The 19,914-nt window shown below is 43.7% G+C and overlaps 1 protein-coding gene across 2 annotated transcripts in view; it reads left to right on the top strand.

Annotated features, from left to right (window-relative positions):
• EGFLAM (EGF like, fibronectin type III and laminin G domains) overlaps positions 1-19,914 on the top strand; it is an 83,483-nt gene that overhangs the window by 36,337 nt on the left and 27,232 nt on the right. For both annotated transcript variants that reach the window (XM_065662811.1, XM_065662810.1), the window contains exons 8-12: positions 8,752-8,867; positions 9,104-9,440; positions 11,891-11,991; positions 17,306-17,406; positions 18,478-18,622. In XM_065662811.1, coding sequence (XP_065518883.1) covers positions 8,752-8,867; positions 9,104-9,440; positions 11,891-11,991; positions 17,306-17,406; positions 18,478-18,622 — 800 coding nt within the window. The remainder of the gene's footprint in view (positions 1-8,751; positions 8,868-9,103; positions 9,441-11,890; positions 11,992-17,305; positions 17,407-18,477; positions 18,623-19,914) is intronic.

Below are 19,914 nucleotides of genomic sequence, written 5' to 3'. Positions count from 1 at the left end.
TACAACTCTGAAAGTCCAAGATAAATCTACACTGTTTACTGAGGAGTAAGGCTCTTAAACTATTAAGCACAATAATGAAAATAATGATATAAAGAAGAAAGCATTCTGTTTTGGTCAGAAGCTGCATAGCAAAAATATTAAGTGAAAGTGCATTCAAGCATACTTGAGTAATCACAGACTGTTAACTATTACATTTACATTCGTGTAGCAATGTAGACTATGCACACTGCAATAAGGTGTAGGCCTTGAGCATGTCTGCTAATGGGCTTCCTTGGGGTATAATGCTCTAGCATGTCTGTGGGTTTTGAGGTTCTGTTGCTCCTGATCACCCCCAAAGTCTTAGCTGTATGTGAGAATCCCAACCAAGCCACATTGAGAATCACACAAATTATACCTCTTGCACAAAGTGTCACAAAGAGAGTCAATGCAGGAAGCAAAGCCAATGCTGTCAGGCTATGGGGACTAACTATATCCAAAATTTGCCAAACTTTTCATTGAGTTAAAAAGGTCTCAGTACTTCTAAGTTCCAGTTTTGAAAGCATTTCTAGGGGACAGAATACCATGCAAGAAAATACCTGGATATCATTTTGGCAGATTAATGAACTATAAAAAAGAAGAACAAAACTGACTTTTTTTCTTCTCACTTGTGTGCTCAATTGCAAATAATGTTTAATTAACTGGTAGAAAATGAGCAGCTGATATTCAGGTAGGACTGTGAGCTCTGCAAGAATAATTTGCATGCAGCGGAAATGTGCACCACTTCTTTAGTGGCATAATGATCAACTTAACCCACTAAGGATTTCTTTCTAAATTGTTTCTCTCTGTTAGAATCACTTGTTTTCATTGACTTTTATACATCAGTTTCCATTCTTTTTTCTCCTTTCTGTCATCACCTCAATCCCTTGAGCAGTTTGCCTGAATTTTGTCAAGGCTGTTAAACTAAGTTTAACTTCTGAAGTAAATGTTTGGGAGAACACAAAGGAAAAGCAATACGCTAGGTTTCCTTGGCCCTTGGATCCTGAAGGGTCAGCTCCTGCTGCCTCAGGCACACTTCTGTGCTCCTCAGTATCCTGTTTATCTTTGGATGTGAGTGGCTGCATTCTTTGGTCAGAAAAGATCAAGTGTTTAGCTTTGTTATAAGGGTGGGGTAGTATTCATGCTGTGCTTATTACTGCAGTACTCTTAAGAAAAGTTTTAGGAAACTGGCTGTTCTGCAAAGACCTGTTGAGATGGCTCTAAACCATGGGTTTCTGTCAGTAGAGCTTGGAATCAATTTCATGCCTGCTGTATGCAAACACTGATTTCTGGAGAGGTTCACGGGGCATAAGCTTGATTCTCTGTGCCTGCATCAAATCTGAAAGTGAATGTATTATGCATGTTGCACTGCTTTCTGAGGAGGCTCAAAAACTGTGTGCCGGTCCATGGCAGGCACATGGGTGCTGCTGAGAAGTTGGTCTCCCTGCACTATGGGACTGGCAGTGCTTGGGGGAGACCCTCATGAGTGGGCAAAGCTCCTAAAGCCTGGCGCCATGTCATGTCCATGATGTGCGCCAGCTGTGCACCAGGTCTCTTGTACTTAGGGCTACTTTGGCAAACGCTGCACTTTTGAGCAAATACAAATGTGGCTCCTTTCACCAGTCTGCTCTTAAATCCGGGATGGATTTTGGAAATAGGCTTAAAAGCTGTCTATAGCCACTGTGCATGAAAGCCTGTGTTATCTTGTGGATACTTGTCTTCACAACAACCAGCTTTTTGTAGAACAAGGAGTGGTGTTCACAGATGAGAGAGAATGCCTTTAAAAAGAAGTCCTGTGGCTTTCTGGAAGCAGCAGTGTAACTGAGTGTAGCAGCCCTCGTGGCTTTAGCTGTCATGTCTGTGTAAGAAACTGTTTTAAATGTTAACCAGATACACAAGTAGGTTGTGCATTACTAGAAAAGTTAACTTTTGTTGTGAAAAAATGTTCCTCATTATTGCTATGCATAGCCTAAATATTTATTTTTGCCCAATACACTAAAAAAAAAAAAAAAAAAAAAAAAGCCTGTGAAGAGTGATTTAAACTGTTGACAAGTTTCACCGAACAAAAGCATTTCTGTTGAGCTCAAGGGCAACAAAGTAAAAATCCCTTCTAGTTCACATGATGTATCTGCATCTTCCGCCTTCAAGTAGTCAAAAAGCCAATAGTTACCTTCTTTGGCTTAGTTAATCATTCAGTTGGTTTCTGAGATATAGACATTGGGTGGACTTGATGCTCTCTAGGTCCTGTGCTTTTCAGCTGTCGCTGCAGGAGGGCATGTGCTTTCCAGGCATCTGCCAGGCACCTGGCAGTCCTCTAGAGATGTCTCAGGTACCATAATGCATCTCAGATGGCGCCAGTTGAGTGACTCTCCTAAAGTGCCTGCAGTTACCTTTTTCACCTATTACTGCTGGAAGGGTGTCAAGACAGTTGGCATCTCTGAAACTGAAACATCTTTGCTCTTCAGGGTGCACATTGTAGGAATTAGTATCTTCAGTATCACTACAGTTGCTCTTCCCATGTATGGAGTGAAACATGCCACAGATATTTGATGCTATTTTCTGACTATGTGTTCCTCAGAAATACCTGAAATATCTTAGGAAGCTGGCAGAAGTTCACACGATATCTAGGTCCTTTGCATTGCACTAAGGCCATGTGGCACCAAGGTCCCTAATGTTTTTGAATTCTAAAATTCTATCGCTTTATGCTTGTATATTATGGATTTTTATGCTCATTTTGAAATGATTAGTACTTTTCTGATGCTTATTTTAACTGAAGAACAAATTCCCAGCATTACCTCAAAGGCAGTGGACCTTCAGGTTCCATGTTTCATTGCACAGCTCTTCTCTGCAGTCTGAGACAGAGATGAGTCCTGCAGGTACTGAATCCAGGATACTTGGGGACATTTTCTGCGAGAGTTTATCTCATTCTCACATGCAGCTCTTGCATTTTGGTTTTAAAAGGTGGCTGGCTTTGCCATACTCTTGATTTAATTTTCAGCCCTACAGAGGAAACCACTGTCTTTGTTCACTAAAATGGTCCTCTGAAGGGTTGCTGACAGTATCACCTAATATGACAGACCTCCCAGCATCCTTGCAATTAGAACATGTGGCCTTGATTATAAGCAGTTACCCCTTACCTAGTAAAAAAGGCATGATTGGTTTATTGCTTCATTTTCAGGAAGGAAGGAGAGGGCAGGTTTCCCCATGGGTTCTCATTTATTTGTGATTTGGCTTTTTTTTTTTTTTCCTAGAGGAAAATAATGTAATAAATATCTTTTTTTTTTGTTGCTTTTCGTAGTTACAGATGCAGGTTGTGGGTGTTTCACTTGTATGGTTGTTGGGTTTTTGCTTCATTAAGCTTTCAATTTGTCATGGACAATTTACTTGAAAACAAAAGATTGCACATGTCCAGTTAGTAACAACAAAATAAAATGTCCCAAAGAATCAAACAAACAAAGTGTCATCACCTGCATTGCTTAAATAACTTTCCTCTCCTGGGGAAACAGATGGGGTTTGCACTGTGCCTGGAAGGTCACCAGACTTCGGCTTTGCCAAACCAACAGAGGAAGTGTCTTCTGTTAAAAATACCATCCTGCCTGTCTCCACAGCAAATTGGCAGAAGGGGCTGCTTAATAAGGGTACATCTCTTCCTCTGGTCCTGGCTGTCACCACCAGGCTAATACTAAGCAAGGCATTCTGCATGGCACTTGAATGTGTTAGCCGAGGCTCAGGCACAGGAACATGGAAGTCCCTCAGGCCCAAATCTTGATATAAATGAGGGTGATGTGTCCTGGAGATAGCAAACGGGGAAGGTTTTCCTAAGAACTGTTTCCACAGGTCTCCAAAGGCTTTACAAAACCAGTGTTTGTATTTATAGGGACAGGGACAGAAAACAAGAGACAGGTCAAGTGATGTGCAGTCACTGACAAGAATAAAACTCAGATTAAAATGTGTTTTGGAGTCAAACCTGTGAGGGTTCTGCATGAAGGTGTCAGCCTGCTAACACTTCTATTCAGTCGTCCTGTGTTGCCTGTGGGTCTGTGCTCTCCTGTGTCTCCTGGTCAGTACGCTCGTGGCCACCTAATCAGCAAAACAAAAGTTTGTGTGGCTTTCTGTTTGTTTTCAGGAAGATTTCTTTGGTAGAACTTAATCCCTGATTATTTGGACAGGATCTGTCTAAAGTGCATGACCCCTCACAGGTTTTCCAATTAATTATAAAACAGGATTATAGGACCCGGTAGGGGGTCTTAAACAGGCTTCATCTCCTTGTACGCTGCAGTAGTGATTTAATGAAATATAGCATGCGTATAATCTCTGTAGTCATTGTTTCAGTATTTGCAGAGTACCACTTTACTTAATTGTCCCTGATTTACCACCCATTATAAGTCATATCCTGGGCTGCATCAAAAGGAGCGTGACCAGCACGTCGAAGGAGATGATCCTGCCCCTCTACTCTGCTCTTGTGAGACCTCACCTGGAGTATTGTGTGCAGTTCTGGTGTCCTCCACATGAAACTGGAACTTTTGGAACAAGTCCAGAGGAGGGCCACGAGGATGATCAGGGGACTGGAGCACCTCCCGTGTGAAGACAGGCTGAGAAAGTTGGGGCTGTTCAGGCTGGAGAAGAGAAGGCTGCGTGGGGACCTCAGAGCAGCCTTCCAGTATCTGAAGGGGGCCTACAAGGATGGCGGAGAGGGACTCTTCATCAGGGACTGTAGTGACAGAACAAGGTGTAACGGGTTAAAACTTAAACAGGGGAAGTTTAGATTGGGTATAAGGAGGAAATTCTTTACTGTGAGGGTGGTGAGGCACTGGAATGGGTTGCCCAGGGAAGTTGCGAATGCTCCATCCCTGGCGGTGTTCAAGGCCAGGCTGGACAGAGCCTTGGGTGGGATGGTTTAGTGTGAGGTGTCCCTGCCCATGGCAGGGGGGTTGGAACTAGGTGATCTTGAGGTCCTTTCCAGCCCTAACTGTTCTGTGATTCTATGAGCTCTCCACCAAAACAATGCAGTGCTCTTAATAGATGGGCTTGTGTACGGGTTTCTCTGCAAAATGTCCTGTTAGCTTCTCTGCTTTCTGTTTGTTTTGTAGTTTTATTGTATCATGTCACATGTGACTATCATGTTACATCCAGTGAGCCAACACCAAGTGCAAGAAAGAGCAAGGCAACTGAAAAGCTTATGGGCTCTTAGATTATATTATCTATGTGTGTACTCACCTATATAAATTCAGGTATAGTTAGAAGAGAGTACATGTCCGTGACTTCACTGATTCTGGGTGCATTATGTGTTACCAAGACTGCTCACAGTTCAGCAGGCAAAGTAATACAGCATGTGCTGGCTGAAACTGAGGTAGAGGCAGGGGGGGAGCAAAAACGGATCTGAGGCTGTGCTATAGACCTGTGGATATAATAAGGCCTTCTGAAGTTACACTTTACCTGGTGATGCCAAAATTATGTCCTGAAGGTCTTTGAAGAAGGTTCTCAAATCAGTCTTTTCTACCAGTCGTAATAAGCCATACCTTCTTTGCTCTCTCCAGGCTGTAAAAGCTCACTAAGGTGAAAGGAATCTTTGCCTCATTTAAAACAGTGGGTATATTTCATCTCCCAAGGTCATCTGTTGGAAAAGCGTGGAATATTTTGGTCTGCTAGATGAAAGAGGCACACCTTTGCCTTGAGAAACAGCCCGTCTCTCCCAAGCTACCAGGTGTTGTTGCATGCTGGTGTTTATTGATGTAGTTTAGTGGTAACTCCACTCAAATCGGGAGAGTTGCACTTCTGTAAAACTGGCATGGCATTGAAATCATGTCTCTGTATGTATGTATGTATCTGAATGTGAATTTGAGACTAAGATTTTCCTACATGTGAATATAAAGTTACTTCATTCTCTGTATTGCTCCATTTCTGCAGTCCTTATTAAACCTAAATCCCATTAAGCCGATAGAAAGTTTGCTTGAGAAGAGAAAAAATGTGGCAGAATTTGGACTACAACACATATTTATTTTTTAGCTTGTGACTTCTAAATTAGAAAATGAAGTTTGTGTGTCACAGATTGTTTAATACAGATTGGATTGTTTTCCCTGCCACATGATTGTGTTTCTTCCTTTCTTTTTCCAGACTTTATGGCTTCTGTTACTTTTAGGTAAACTACAGTTTCATCCACTAGAAGAACCAAATTAGTTCTGAAATAGTTTCAGACACACAATATAAGGTCAATAAGTAATATTACAGACATGACTTAAAAGCAACGGTGTTCCATTGAGCTGAAAATTGCTGCGTCTGGTGGCAGAGCCTGGCTGAGTTAGTGCTGGGGTGTGCTTCCTTCATGTAATTTCTGTTATACTGCAAGTCATATTTGTCATACTTGTGTTTGAGGTAGAGCACACTGAAATTCTGTTGTAGAAATGCATGTCATATAAAATCACTGTTGCCAAAGAATGAGATTCTGATGACAGTGATGATTGGATAAAGCTAACCTTGTAGTTGGACTAGATGATCTTGTAGATCCTTCTGTTCTGCTCTACTCTGCTCTGCTCTACTCTACTCTACTCTTCATACCTGGAGTAAAACTATCCTGTGATGGTGATTAACCCAAGTGACTATACAAGCACATACTAGGAATATGAGATTTTGTCCATATTTTGATATTATTCCATATGGTGGCATTAATGCAAATGAATGCAGGATCGTGACCAGTTCATAAATGTGCCCTCTTTCTCAGTAGTAATCCTTTGCCTGTGCGTTCAGTCACTAGCAGGAATAATCTACATGTAGGTTTTCCAGTTGGCCTCATCTCATTACCAGTTGTAAAGCTATGAGTTTTCTTAGCTCAGTTGATAGAACTCTGTGCAGAATACTTCTGTTTAATATTCAGTTAAATTGCATTATTTACAGATGATTAGGTATAAATGTTAGAGGGAAAGGCTTATACACTTTCTCTTCTGGTCTAGCATGCTGCTTTAGTTGCAAGTGTGTATGCCTCATTACCTCTACTCACTCGACTCTGATTTTTCTATATGCTGATGTAACATGTAAATCCATTGATAAGTAACTCCCACAAAACATATTGCAGGCGGGCAGTTAGCCAGCCAGTGCACACGTGTATGTCGTGCACATATGCTTGATTTCGTAACTGTCTGCCAGGATTTCTGGGTTGCAGTCATGGCAAAGAAGCAAAAGTACACAAAGATTTAGACAAGTGCTTTCCTGCCTGAACCGGGTCAGTGAGTTTTTCCTTTATTCTCCACTGAGGTAGAAGATGGCTGCCCCTGGCTTGACTGGCTCAAATGGCCTGGCAGCACTGTACCCACACTGCTCCCTGTGAAAGTCTGATGAGCCTCAGCTTCGTCACTCACTGCCTCCATTGGGTTGTTCAGTGGTGGTAGTGAAGCTCTCACTACCATCAAGTGGCATTTTCTGTGTTGTCACATCTCATTTCCATGGACAGCCACTGACCAGCAAGACTCCGTGTCTGAATGTTGTAATATGAAGGACACACTGATTTATGAGAAAACACAGGCAGCTTGTGGTTGCTAAAATAAACACACACTCATGATCAGCTTATACAGAGGCTTTGTAAAGCAGGGGTTACTGATGCTGGTGTTAAGTGATTGCAGAATATTTTACGGAAAAAGGAAATGTGCAAATTCTGTTTTAATGGTTATCAAATGTTTGTCTATTCTTACTCTTGCTAAAATGACAATGATAATGATGCTGTTATCTGTATTACCTTTCTTCATGACTTTTGGTTTAATCGCTGAAAAACATAAACCACTGTTTAAGCAGAAAGTGCTATGTGAAGTGCAGAAAAGCACAGGTATTTTCTGTGAGGACTCTCTTACTGTTTAAACTGCCTGTTTCCAACCTGGTGTCCTTCACATCACAGTTAAGTGCTGCAGGGTGAGGCAGAACAGATTATGCATGAAAAATGCATGGTATTTGTGCATGTTTCTTTTTTCAAGGTATGAAATTGTTTTAGAAAATAGCCTAAAAAGGCTAGGATTAGGATGCTAATTTCAGGAGCATAAGAGTGAGTCCTATGCTCCTGTCTGAGTCCTAAGAAGAGTATGCCAGGAAAGCCCTACCTAGATGCATCTTTATTGCTGTTCTACTTATTTGATCACCAACAGGTCAGGTATGGGACTGTGTATTTATAAAAGGGAAAAGTCAGATCTGAAAACTTTGATTTTGCGTAAAGGCCTTTGTCCCATTCCTTCCACTAGGCTCAGATTTATGCTAATTTAAATTAAATTAACGTGGCTGCCCCGTCCCTGGCAGTGTTCAAGGCCAGGTTGGATGGGGCTTTGAGCAACCTGCTGTAGTGGAAGGTATCTCTGCCTGTGACAGGGGGCTTGGAACTAGATTACCTTCAAGGTCCCTTCCTAACCAAACCAATCTGTGATTCTGTGAAAAACAATTCAGTTACTAAAATGTTGTCCACACCAAAAAAGTTGAGCCATTGTCCTGGAAGAATGATGGATAAAGGTCAGTTTGCAGCAGACAAAAACAGTTTTGCCTGCTTAATTTGTTTAGTCACTTAGTAAATGACTAAATGAGGGTCTTCACTTTAAGTTGCACATATATCACTAGGACATCATTCCCCATTTCAAGTTGACATTTGCATTTTCTGTAGAGTTCATCCACATATTTCCATGTGGCAAATCAGAGGGTGATAAGATCTGACTTCCTGTAAAGAGAAAAAAACTACATGAACTGAATATGCCAGTCATGTCTTTTCAGGCTCTGAGGAACTAGGAAGTGGAAGCTATGGGCATCGATATATCACAGATACAGTGACTGGTGATGATGATGGATTTGAAATCGATGACTCTGACTATGACATTTACATAGAAGAGGTAAATTTCAAGATTTCACTTCTTATTTGTCTTTTCTTCATAATCCTGATATTTCAAGTGTCTGGTCTTGTCAGGAAGTTTAACATGTCATATTATGTGGTCAGATATAATAATACTTCTTTTTCTTAAGTGAGGATAAGTTTATTGCCTTGGCTCTGTATCTTGAAAGGTATTAATTTAATTTCCATGTAGTATTTTAGTTGTTACTGAATTTGTGCTTCTTTATTTCCTTTCAGCTCAGACCTCTTCCTGCCATTAAGGGAGGCAACAGAAAATTTCTAGTCGAAACTAAGGTCACACCAGGGTCTAGTTCCAGGCTCCTGTCACGGGTCCTTACAACCACTTCTGAACCCACTACTTCCACTCCCACCACCACACGGTCCTCAACCACAGCAAGGGTGACTACAGCTTGGGCTTCAAGAAGGGTCAGCACATATTCTGCTGCACGCCTCTTTGATCTGTCCTGCGATGAGGCCATCTGTTCTGCAGACAGCTTTTGCATCAACGATTATGACCGGGGTGGCTCACGCTGCCACTGCAACTTGGGGAAAGGTGGAGAGACATGTGCGGAAGGTAGGTTTCTGTGTGCCCAATGCTGCTGGCTTCCCCTTGTCCAGGGCAAGGAGCAGCTTTGCAATGAGCCAACCAAAGTGTGCTTTGGGAATAGCTGGCTGGGCTAAATTCCTGAAGACAGCAGCAGCTTCCACATCCAGTTTAGACATCCTCAGCTAGGTGAAAGAAGTTATTCTTTAATAAATATGAATGCAGAACCTGTGTGAGTGTGCACAGGGGAGGTTCATCTTCCTTCTCCAACCTAGGAGTGGGAGGGTGTTGGAGCCAGATATATTGGTAGGCACCCAGGGCTGACAGGGTCCAGCCATGGCATCCAGAGCTTCCAGCAGGGACATTCAACCCCCCTTTGACCCTTGCCTTTTTACTGCAGCTGAAGCCCTGAACCACCTGCATTTACAGTGTGGTTAGTTGGATGGCGCTGATTCTGCAGCAAGGATGTGAGACAGAGCCCCAGTTGTAAAACCAATTCCAGAGAAGGCTTTCCTCGTGGTCTGTAGGGCACAAGTGCTGGAGTGGTAACCTCAGCACTCATGTCAGTCAGCCCCAGGCAAGAGAGGAAGAAAACCACCTCCCCAGTTCAGAAATCGTGACCAGTCAGGATTTGCCATGTGTCTTCTCACCTCTCTGCAGGGCGGTTGAGCTGGAGTAAGAGCTTGCTGAGCTGAAAGACACCAATTCTGCTTCTCCTTCCCTTGCCACCTTCCTCTGCCACTGCAGACCTAACCTCACCCTTTTGCTGGGTCTGATGTTGAGCTGATCACCTTGTGAGCCAGTGCAGCTCACTTACCAGGCCAGGGGTAGATCACTTTTTTCCCCACCTGGAGTTACTTTTCTTCTGGTTTGGTGACCAAGGGGTCAGATGAATGCCAGAGCTTGTGCAGAGAAAGTGTTCTGTGGCTTGTAGTGGTGTGTCCCATCAGCTGAGAAAGAGCTGATCCATCCATCCCCATGCTGATTGATCTACCAAGAGCCTGACACACAGCAGTGTTGAAGACACATTTCTTCTGCAGGCTTGTGTTAGACATTTGTGATGCACAGCGCTGTGCACTGGAGATACAGACACTGAAGGTGTTTGATCTCCTCCTGGTGCTGAAGTAAAGAGGGCTCATTCTGAAAACAATCTGTTGTGACTCAGTTACATAGAAGAGCTGCAGATGTGATTTTTGGCTTTGATCAAGTATGAATAGTCAAGGATTTATTTGAACTGACATAACTATATACAATTTGTAGAACGGATTTGTTAATGTCAGTCCAAACCCACCATTTTTCACAAGGGAGTGTGTTATTCCTTGGTAAGCAGTAGCAACATGTACAATATTTCTGTGTCCTGAATTCTCTGCTGTAGCCAATATTGTTAAATAGTATATTAATCTGAATGAAAACAGACTTTTCTTTACACAGCTGTACAGCAGTCTGGTCCAGTCAGTTCTGCTTGTGATCAGGGCATGAGTTAGGTGCTGTCTGCTGCGGTTGCATTCAGGTTTATAGCACCAATTGTCTTCAGCTTAAAATGGTTGCATTGCAAACAGAAACATTGAGAGAGCTGAGAAAGCTGTATCCAGATCCAAATATGCAATAAAAACCCACTCAGTATTCAATTAGCAAATAGGAATAGGACTCCTCAACCTTCCTTCCTCATTAGACTTAGATACACTACAAACAAAAAAATGAAATTAAAGTCTGAAACTATGTGTGTTCTCAGGGCTTCTTAGGAAAATGAGCTACAAACATAACAGTAAGACATAGCTCTGATTTTCTGTGTGCAAGTCAGGGTGGGACTCTAACATAAGACAAGAAAGGATTGATAACTCCAGCTGACAAGAGCAATATGAAGCGCCACTGTTGCAGACAGGGATGGAGAGCTGCCTGCAGAGACTCTTCTCCCTATCACTGCCTTTAGATTCTACCCTGAGCTGACTTGAGGGAAGTGCTGGAAGCTGCTTGGCTCTTATAAGCCATCCAAGGATTCTGCAGATGTTGAGCACAGTAGCTATGGAGCAGCAGTGACTAATGTGGTTTAAAGTCTGGACGCATTTCCCACATATGTTTTTATAGTCCTGCAGAATAGGAAATTACTTTGTTTTCTCTTTGCTAAACGAATTCTTAAAAGGAGATAAATATGAAGTTGATAGGTTCTGTCTTCCATTACAAGGATGAAATCTAGAGAAATTTCCACTGCATTCACAGTGATTGAACTATTGAGCACTATTTGGCCCTCATTATCCTGCATCTTTCCAAGTTCACCAGATCCTTGGGAATGAAGGAATTACTTGTGAAAGGTGGAGGGAGGACAAGGCAATAGCTTAACTGATTGTTGACTGCTGCAGACTAGTGGTTCTGTCTGGAGAAACTCTGCTTTCCATTTTCACCTGGTGTTGTGCTAAATATGTATATTGATTTCTATGTGGGAGAAAACTGCTAAGTAACATGCTTCTGTCTTTGTTTTTCAGATATTACTATCCAGTATCCTCAGTTTTCTGGCTACTCATATATCACCTTTGAACCACTGAAAAACTCCTATCAGACATTTCAAATTACCCTTGAATTCAGGGTAAGTTTAAACAATCCCAAGCTCACATACGAGCTTCATTTTGTATTTGCTTGTTCTGATTATACTGGCAACAGAACAATAGCTTTAGTATAGCTGAATTGGTAATTGTGGTGAGCCTATACATAATTTTAATCTCTAGAGATCTTCACCTTCAGTGAATGCAAATGAAGTTGGTAAACTGAGCTAAAATACTTGGATCCATTATCCGTAGGCAGCACATGAGAGAATCCCTGGGACTAGTAAGTATTGTAGACTAGCAGCAATGTACATTGGCAAGGTTATAGCCATGTGAATGATCTATAGGCTGAAGTACACCTGGAACTTTTGCAAATTACAGTTTAGAGGTGGCATGTACTATCTTTGCATTGTGCAGTTCTGGTGTCCTCAACATAAAAAGGACATGGAACTGCTGGAACAAGTCCAGAGGAGGGCCACGAGAATGATCAGGAGACTGGAGCACCTCCCGTATGAAGATTTTGGGCCCACTGCAGGAGAGGATCTGCTTCGAGACCATCTTAAAAATCTGAACCTGCACAAGTCCATGGGACCTGATGAAATCCACCCGCAGGTCCTGAAGGAGCTGGCGAATGAAGTTGCTAAGACACTGGCCATCATATTTGAAAAATCATGGCAGTCAAGTGAAGTTCCCAACAACTGGAAAAAGGGAAATATAACCCCCATTTTCAAGAAGGGGAAAATGGAAGACCCCGGGAATTACAGACAACTCAGTCTCACCTCTGTGCCTGGCAAAATCTTGGAGCACATTCTCCTGGAAGGCATGCTAAGGCACATGAAAAACAACAAGGTGCTTGGAGACAGCTTCCTAAGGGGAAATCCTGCCTGACCAATTTGGTGGCCTTCTATGATGGGGCTACAGAACTGATGGACAGGGGTAGAGCAGTTGATGTCATCTACCTGGACTTGTGCAAAGCGTTTGATACTGTCCCGCACGACATCCTTCTCTCTAAATTGGAGAGACATCAATTTGATGGATGGACCACTCGGTGGATAAAGAACTGGCTGGATGGCCACACACAAAGAGTTGTGGTCAATGGCTCGATGTCCGGCTGGAGACCGGTAACGAGTGGTGTCCCTCAGGGATTGGTGTTGGGACCAGTCTTGTTTAACATCTTCATCGCTGACATGGACAGTGGGATTGAGTGCGCCCTCAGCAAGTTTGCCGATGACACCAAGCTGTGTGGTCCGGTTGATACGCTGGAGGGAAGGGATGCCATCCAGAGGGACCTTGACACGCTTGTGAGGTGGGCTGATGCCAACCTTATGAAGTTCAACCACGACAAGTGCAAGGTCCTACATGTGGGTCGGAGCAATCCCAGGCACAGCTACAGAATCACAGAATCACAGAATCCCAAGGGTTGGAAGGGACCTAAACAGATCATCTAGTCCAACCCCCCTGCAAGAGCAGGGTAACCTACAGTACATCACACAGGAACTTGTCCAGGCGGGCCTTGAATATCTCCAGTGTAGGAGACTCCACAACCCCCCTGGGCAACCTGTTCCAGTGCTCTGTCACTCTTACAGTAAAGAAGTTCTTCCTGATGTTAACGTGGAACTTCCTATGTTCCAGTTTACACCCATTGCCCCTTGTCCTATCACTGGATATCACTGAAAAAAGCCTAGCTCCATCATCCTGACACCTACCCTTTACATATTTGTAAACATTGATGAGGTCACCCCTCAGTCTCCTCTTTTGCAAGCTAAAGAGACCCAGCTCCCTCAGCCTCTCCTCATAAGGGAGATGTTCCACTCCCTTAATCATCTTTGTGGCTCTGCGCTGGACTCCTTCAAGCAATTCCCTGTCCTTCTTGAACAGAGGGGCCCAGAACTGGACGCAATATTCCAGATGCGGCCTCACCAAGGCTGAGTAGAGGGGGAGGAGAACCTCTCTTGACCTACTAACCACTCCCTTTCTAATGCACCCTAAGATGCCATTTGCCTTCTTGGCCACAAGAGCACATTGCTGGCTCATGGTCATCCTCCTATCCACCAGGACCCCCAGGTCCCTTTCCCCTTCACTACTTTCCAGCAGGTCAACCCCCAACCTGTACTGGTACATGGGGTTGTTCTTCCCCAGATGCAAGACTCTACACTTGCCCTTGTTAAATTTCATCAAGTTTCTCCCCGCCCAACTCTCCAGCCTGTCCAGGTCTCGCTGAATGGCAGCACAGTCCTCTGGTGTGTCAGCCACTCCTCCCAGTTTTGTGTCATCAGCAAACTTGCTGAGGGTGCACTCAGTTCCCTCATCCAGGTCATTGATGAAAATATTAAACAGCACCGGTCCCAGCACCGACCCCTGAGGAACTCCACTAGTCACAGACCTCCAGCTAGATTCTGCGCCATTGACCACAACTCTCTGCCTTCTTCCTTTCAACCAGTTCTCGATCCACCTCACTACTTGATCGTCAAGCCCACACTTCCTTAGCTTATCTATGAGGATGCTGTGGGAGACAGTATCAAATGCCTTACTGAAATCAAGAAAAACTACATCTACCGCTCTACCATCATCCCTCCACCTAGTCACTTCCTCATAGAAGGCTATAAGGTTGGTCATACATGACTTCCCCCTCATAAAACCATGTTGGCTGTTCTTAATGACCCCCTCATCCTTGATATGCCTAGTGATGGAGTCAAGAATAAGTTGTTCCATCATCTTTCCAGGGATGGAGGTAAGGCTGACCGGTCTATAATTACCCGGGTCCTCCTTCTTGCCCTTCTTATAGATTGGTGTGACCTTTGCCATCCGCCAATCCTCAGGCACCTCGCCCATTTCCCACGACTTACCAAAGATGATGGAAAGTGGCCTAGCAATGACCTCCGCCAGCTCCCTCAGCACCCGTGGGTGCATTCCATCCGGACCCATCGATTTACAGATGTCCAGTTTGCATAGCTGATCCCTAACCCAATCCTCATCTACCAAAGCAAACTCCTCCTTTGTCCTGACTCCTTCTGGGGCTATAGAAATCCGGGGCCCTTGGGGAGAGTCTGCAGGAGTAAAGACAGAGGCAAAGAAGGCATTCAGCACCTCTGCCTTCTTTATATCCTCTGTCTCCAGGGCACCCACTTCGTTCAGCAGTGGGCCTATATTGCCTCTTGTTTTAGTTTTATTTGCTATGTATTTGAAGAAGCCCTTTCTATTGTCTTTAACCCGACTAGCAAGATTGAGTTCCAAGGAGGCCTTAGCTGTCCTAATTGCCTCCCTACATCCTCTAACAACTGTCCTATATTCCTCCCAAGCGGCCAGCCCCTCCTTCCATAATCCATAGATTCTCCTTTTCCACTTGAGTTTGCCCAGCAGCTCCTTGTTTAACCACGCCGGTCTCCTAGATCCCTTACTTGACTTCCTACTTATTGGGACGCTCCGATCCTGAGCTTGGAAGAAGCGGTCCTTGAATGCTAACCAACTATCTTGAGCCCCTTTACCGCCTAGTACACTTTCCCATGAGACTTCCCTTAGCAGTTGACTGAAGAGGCCAAAGTTGGCCCTTCGGAAATCCAGAACTGTGGCTTTGCTAGGTATTCTATTCCTCCCACACAGGATCCTAAACTCCACCATTTCATGGTCACTGCAGCCAAGGCTGCCATTGACCGTCACCACTTCGACCAAACCCTCCTTGTTGGCGAGTACTAAATCTAGCAGCGCTTCTCCCCTAGTTGGTACGTCCACCATTTGCATTAAGAAATTACAGGTTGGGCAGAGAAGAGATTCAGAGCAGCCCTGTGGAGAGCGACTTGGGGGTGCTGGTCGATGAGAAAATGAACATGAGCCGGCTTCAGTGTGCGCTCGCAGCCCAGAAAGCCAACCGTATCCTGGGCTGCATCAAAAGGAGCGTGACCAGCAGGTCGAAGGAGGTGATCCTGCCCCTCTACTCTGCTCTTGTGAGACCTCACCTGGAGTATTGTGTGCAGTTCTGGTGTCCTCAACATAAAAAGGACATGGAACTGTTGGAGCAAGTCCAGAGGAGGGCCACGAGGATGATCAGGGGACTGGAGCAACTCCCGTACGAAGACAGGCTGAGGAAGTTGGGGCTGTTCAGCCTGGAGAAGAGAAGGCTGCGTGGAGACCTAAGAGCAGCCTTCCAGTACCTGAAGGGGGCCTACAGGGATGCTGGGGAGGGACTCTTCATCAGGGACTGTAGTGACAGGAGAAGCAGTAGCGAGTTCAAACTTCAACAGGAGAAGTTTAGATTGGATATAAGGAGGAAGTTCTTTACTGTGAGGGTGGTGAGGCACTGGAATGGATTGCCCAGTGGAGTTGTGAATGCTCCATCTCTGGCGGTGTTCAAGGCCAGGTTGGACAGAGCCTTGGGTGGCATGGTTTAGTGTGAGGTGTCCCTGCCCATGGCAGGGGGGTTGGAACTAGATGATCTTGAGGTCCTTTCCAACCCTAACTATTCTATGATTCTATGATTCTGTGATTTAAGAAAATGTGATCTTGTTGTGCTGAGGAAAATACTGCCCTATATACAGAGTTCCTTTCTTACTGTGCAGGATTTAAGTAGGCATTATTTTCCACCTCTGAAGTTTGGGACACCAGCTATCAATACCTGCAAGATACTGGACTACTTAAACTACCTGTGGTGGGGTATATCCCACGGTGATTTGTTTTAGTGCTGTCTGTGTATATACTGACGGAGCTGGTAGGGCTGCCTGCAGGGATGGTGGCTGAGCTCTTGGATGCTCTCCGGCTTCTATGTAAAGCAGACTTGCTAACCTCACAGCCTAGGTATGAGACCATCACTAGTGCAGCAGTAGTCTGTTGCCTCACATGGTGATCTAACACACCTGGCAATTTGTCAGCTTAAAATGCAGGACAGCTGCAAAAAGCCACTGTGTCACGTGCTATGCACATATGGAGAAATGGTGTTTGCAGAGGTTGTTTTGCTTGAAAAGTGTCAGGCTCACTGAACATATGAAGCAAGGTGTATGTATTTATGTGCAGTAGGTCTGATGTGTTTACACTTAACAGGCATCCTAGGACATCCTTGCTAGACTTTGTGCTCACAGGTATCATATGGGAGATGTCAGACAGCCTTTAATGCTTTCAGGCTTCTTTTCAGGTCTGATAGTATCATACTGTAAACAGAAGTTCTTAAACCATTTAAGCATTAAGGAAATGTTTTTCTAGGTTCTTCAAATGCTGGATTCAAAGTTGATAAAAAAATTTCTGACTCTGGAAGTTAAAAACTCTATCTGAAAAATTATGTGCCTTTTCTGGAGAAAAGCTTCCCGGTGCTGCTTGCATTTTTCTGTTATTGTGAGGCTTTGACTTTTCATGTTGATGCAATGATTGCAGGCTGAATCGGAAGATGGCTTGCTGCTATACTGTGGAGAAAATGAACACGGACGTGGTGATTTTATGTCACTGGCAATCATCCGACGTAGCATCCAGTTCAGGTAAAACTCCCGCTCCATCCTCAATCTGATGTAAAGAGAAGGGCCCGTTGCTGCCTCCTGTGAGTGCTATATGTTCATTACATATCTTCCATGTCTTTGACTTTTGCCCCATGCAATGTACAAAATGGATGATGCTACTTCATTTAACAGTTCTTCAATATTTTTTTCTCTCATCTTCTTCAGAGGACATGTGCCCTGTTGAATTCTTTTCACTCAGACCTTGGTGTAAAGGCAACATTTTTTTCAAGGCATTAGTCAGGGGCACTGTGCTGAACCCAGGACACTATGTTGTCAGAAATGCCAGTGAGCCACTGTGTTTGCTAAGCTGATGCTATATCGAGCTGTGCACAGTCAATGTTTTTGTTTCACAGCAAAATAATCTGCAGATAATGTAGCAAAAGAAAGGATTTAATGCCAGCAAAGGGCCTGGAACTTTGTCTTGCATCCCTTGTTTAGAAGAGAGTTGCAGGTTTTGAAAAAGAAAATGGAAGGAATTTCATGCTGTCCCATAGATATGAAGTGTGTGAAAGAATATCAAGGATCTCCTTGGGAGGTTGAGCCCTTTGAAAATGGGGAATAACAAAGCAAGTGATGTGCCTTAATTGTGTTTCTGCTCACGTGCACTGAATGGCAGTTGATAAAATGGCACCTCCTGGAGGTCTCCTTGTTGATCAGTCCTGAGTTTCATATAGAATCGTAGTATTATTAATGTAGCATTGCCTTTTACCAGGGAGCTAGAAAAATTCCAAAGAGAAATTACTCACAGCAGAGACTCAGACTGTAATACCCCCTGTCTTGAAACAGGTTTCACCTGCTGGCAAGCTTAGCAATGCACTTGGTACAGCCAGAGAATGCAAAATCTTCTCCATGGGAGAGAGGCAGATAATGGAGCTTGAAAGTTAGAACAGATCATATATAGACCTGCTGTCTATTTTTTATGTGGTCTGCAACATGCAACGCAAAGCAGAGAGGTTCCCAGGAATGAAGAGAATATTTGGAACCTAAACCCAACTTTCAGTTGTGTGGTTAATGTGTGATTGTCACCTTTCCCTCTCTGTCTCACACTCCCAGGTTCAACTGTGGCACTGGAGTTGCAGTCATAACAAGTGAAAACAAAATCAAGCTGGGGAACTGGCACAGTGTCACGCTGTTCAGAGACGGGACAAATGGCTGGCTCAGGATGGACAACGATGCTTCAGTGACAGGAAAATCTCAGGTAGGCAATCCTGCACCTTGACCTTGGGCTCTCTCAAGATTATGTTGACATTTTTCTTTGCCAGCAGAAGTCTGGTTAGATTGTTAAGGTACCTATTTTTTTATCAGTTTTGGGACATTTAGTGAACCTGGATCAGTGTACAGGTCACTCTTCCACCTGCTTAGTCTAGAAATCGCATTGATAAATATCCCGCTGCTGAATCCCATCACAGTTTTCTTGCTGTCCTCCACGTTTGCTCTGCCACCTTTCTGCTACACTTTGTTAGTCTCAGATACAAGCTGCAGTTAAAAGTTTGCCAGGTTTTACAGCTGCTGTTCCTGATTACTTTCTTTTTCAAGCTTCAGAGAGCTGCTTTGCTTCCTCAGCTAAAAAAAGAATAGATGCATATATTTATGTATAATATGCATATGGCCACACAAGGTTTGTATACAGAAGTGTAATTACATGTGCATCATGGACATAGATGTAAGCACAGTAATGGAGATATGAATTCTGTCCTGATTTATGTTGAAACCAACAATTTCATATGAGGCTGCCAGGATAAAATATAATAGGGGAAGACGTCTTGACTTGCTCATCTGTTGGCAGGCCAGAAAATGGAACTGAAATTAAGGCGCAGAAAAAAGACAGTTGCAAATTGTTTCAGATGTTTTTCCTCTTCCCTTTGATAGCCACTATTAGCATGCTAACCCTGACCCTGACAAAATGGCTTCAAACATCTTATTAATTTACACTTACTTACACTGAAGGGAAAACAAAATGCCATGCATTGAGTTGTCATCAGCTGGAAATGACAGAAGAAAGGATTTCAATGTCTGTCACATATTGTGGTGTGTTACCAATCCAATGAGGCCTGGCAAGGCTAAGTGTGAGATATATCCAGTAGAGACTAAAGCTATTGTACAGCACTTTGCTAAGAAGGCATCTGGCTGTGCAGGACTATGATCACCCATAGCCAAGAAAGATGAAGTCAAAGAAAAAAAGGTGAAGGCAAAGAAAAAAAAGGTGAAGTCAAAGGAAAAATGGTGCAACAAAGGACTAGGAGGAGGATTATGGTTCACAAAGTATTTTAGACGAAGAGTTTGACCGTGGACACACATTTTTCTAGCTGCAGCTACAACAGTAAAGAAGTTATTTGCTCCAGGTGCTGCTCTCCACCAGAACTTGCTGCTGCTGTAGTATTGTTGCAGGAAGTACTCTTCAGCCCTTCCCAGTTAGAATTACATGGATTAGTGTCAGCAGAGTGGTACTGTTTTCTGACCTAGTTCATTTTGACTTGAGCAGTCTAAAGA

The sequence above is a fragment of the Lathamus discolor genome, chromosome Z, assembly GCF_037157495.1.
Source record: "Lathamus discolor isolate bLatDis1 chromosome Z, bLatDis1.hap1, whole genome shotgun sequence".
In the NCBI taxonomy this organism is placed as follows: Eukaryota; Metazoa; Chordata; class Aves; order Psittaciformes; family Psittacidae; genus Lathamus; species Lathamus discolor.
This window is presented reverse-complemented; position numbering and strand designations above follow the sequence as displayed.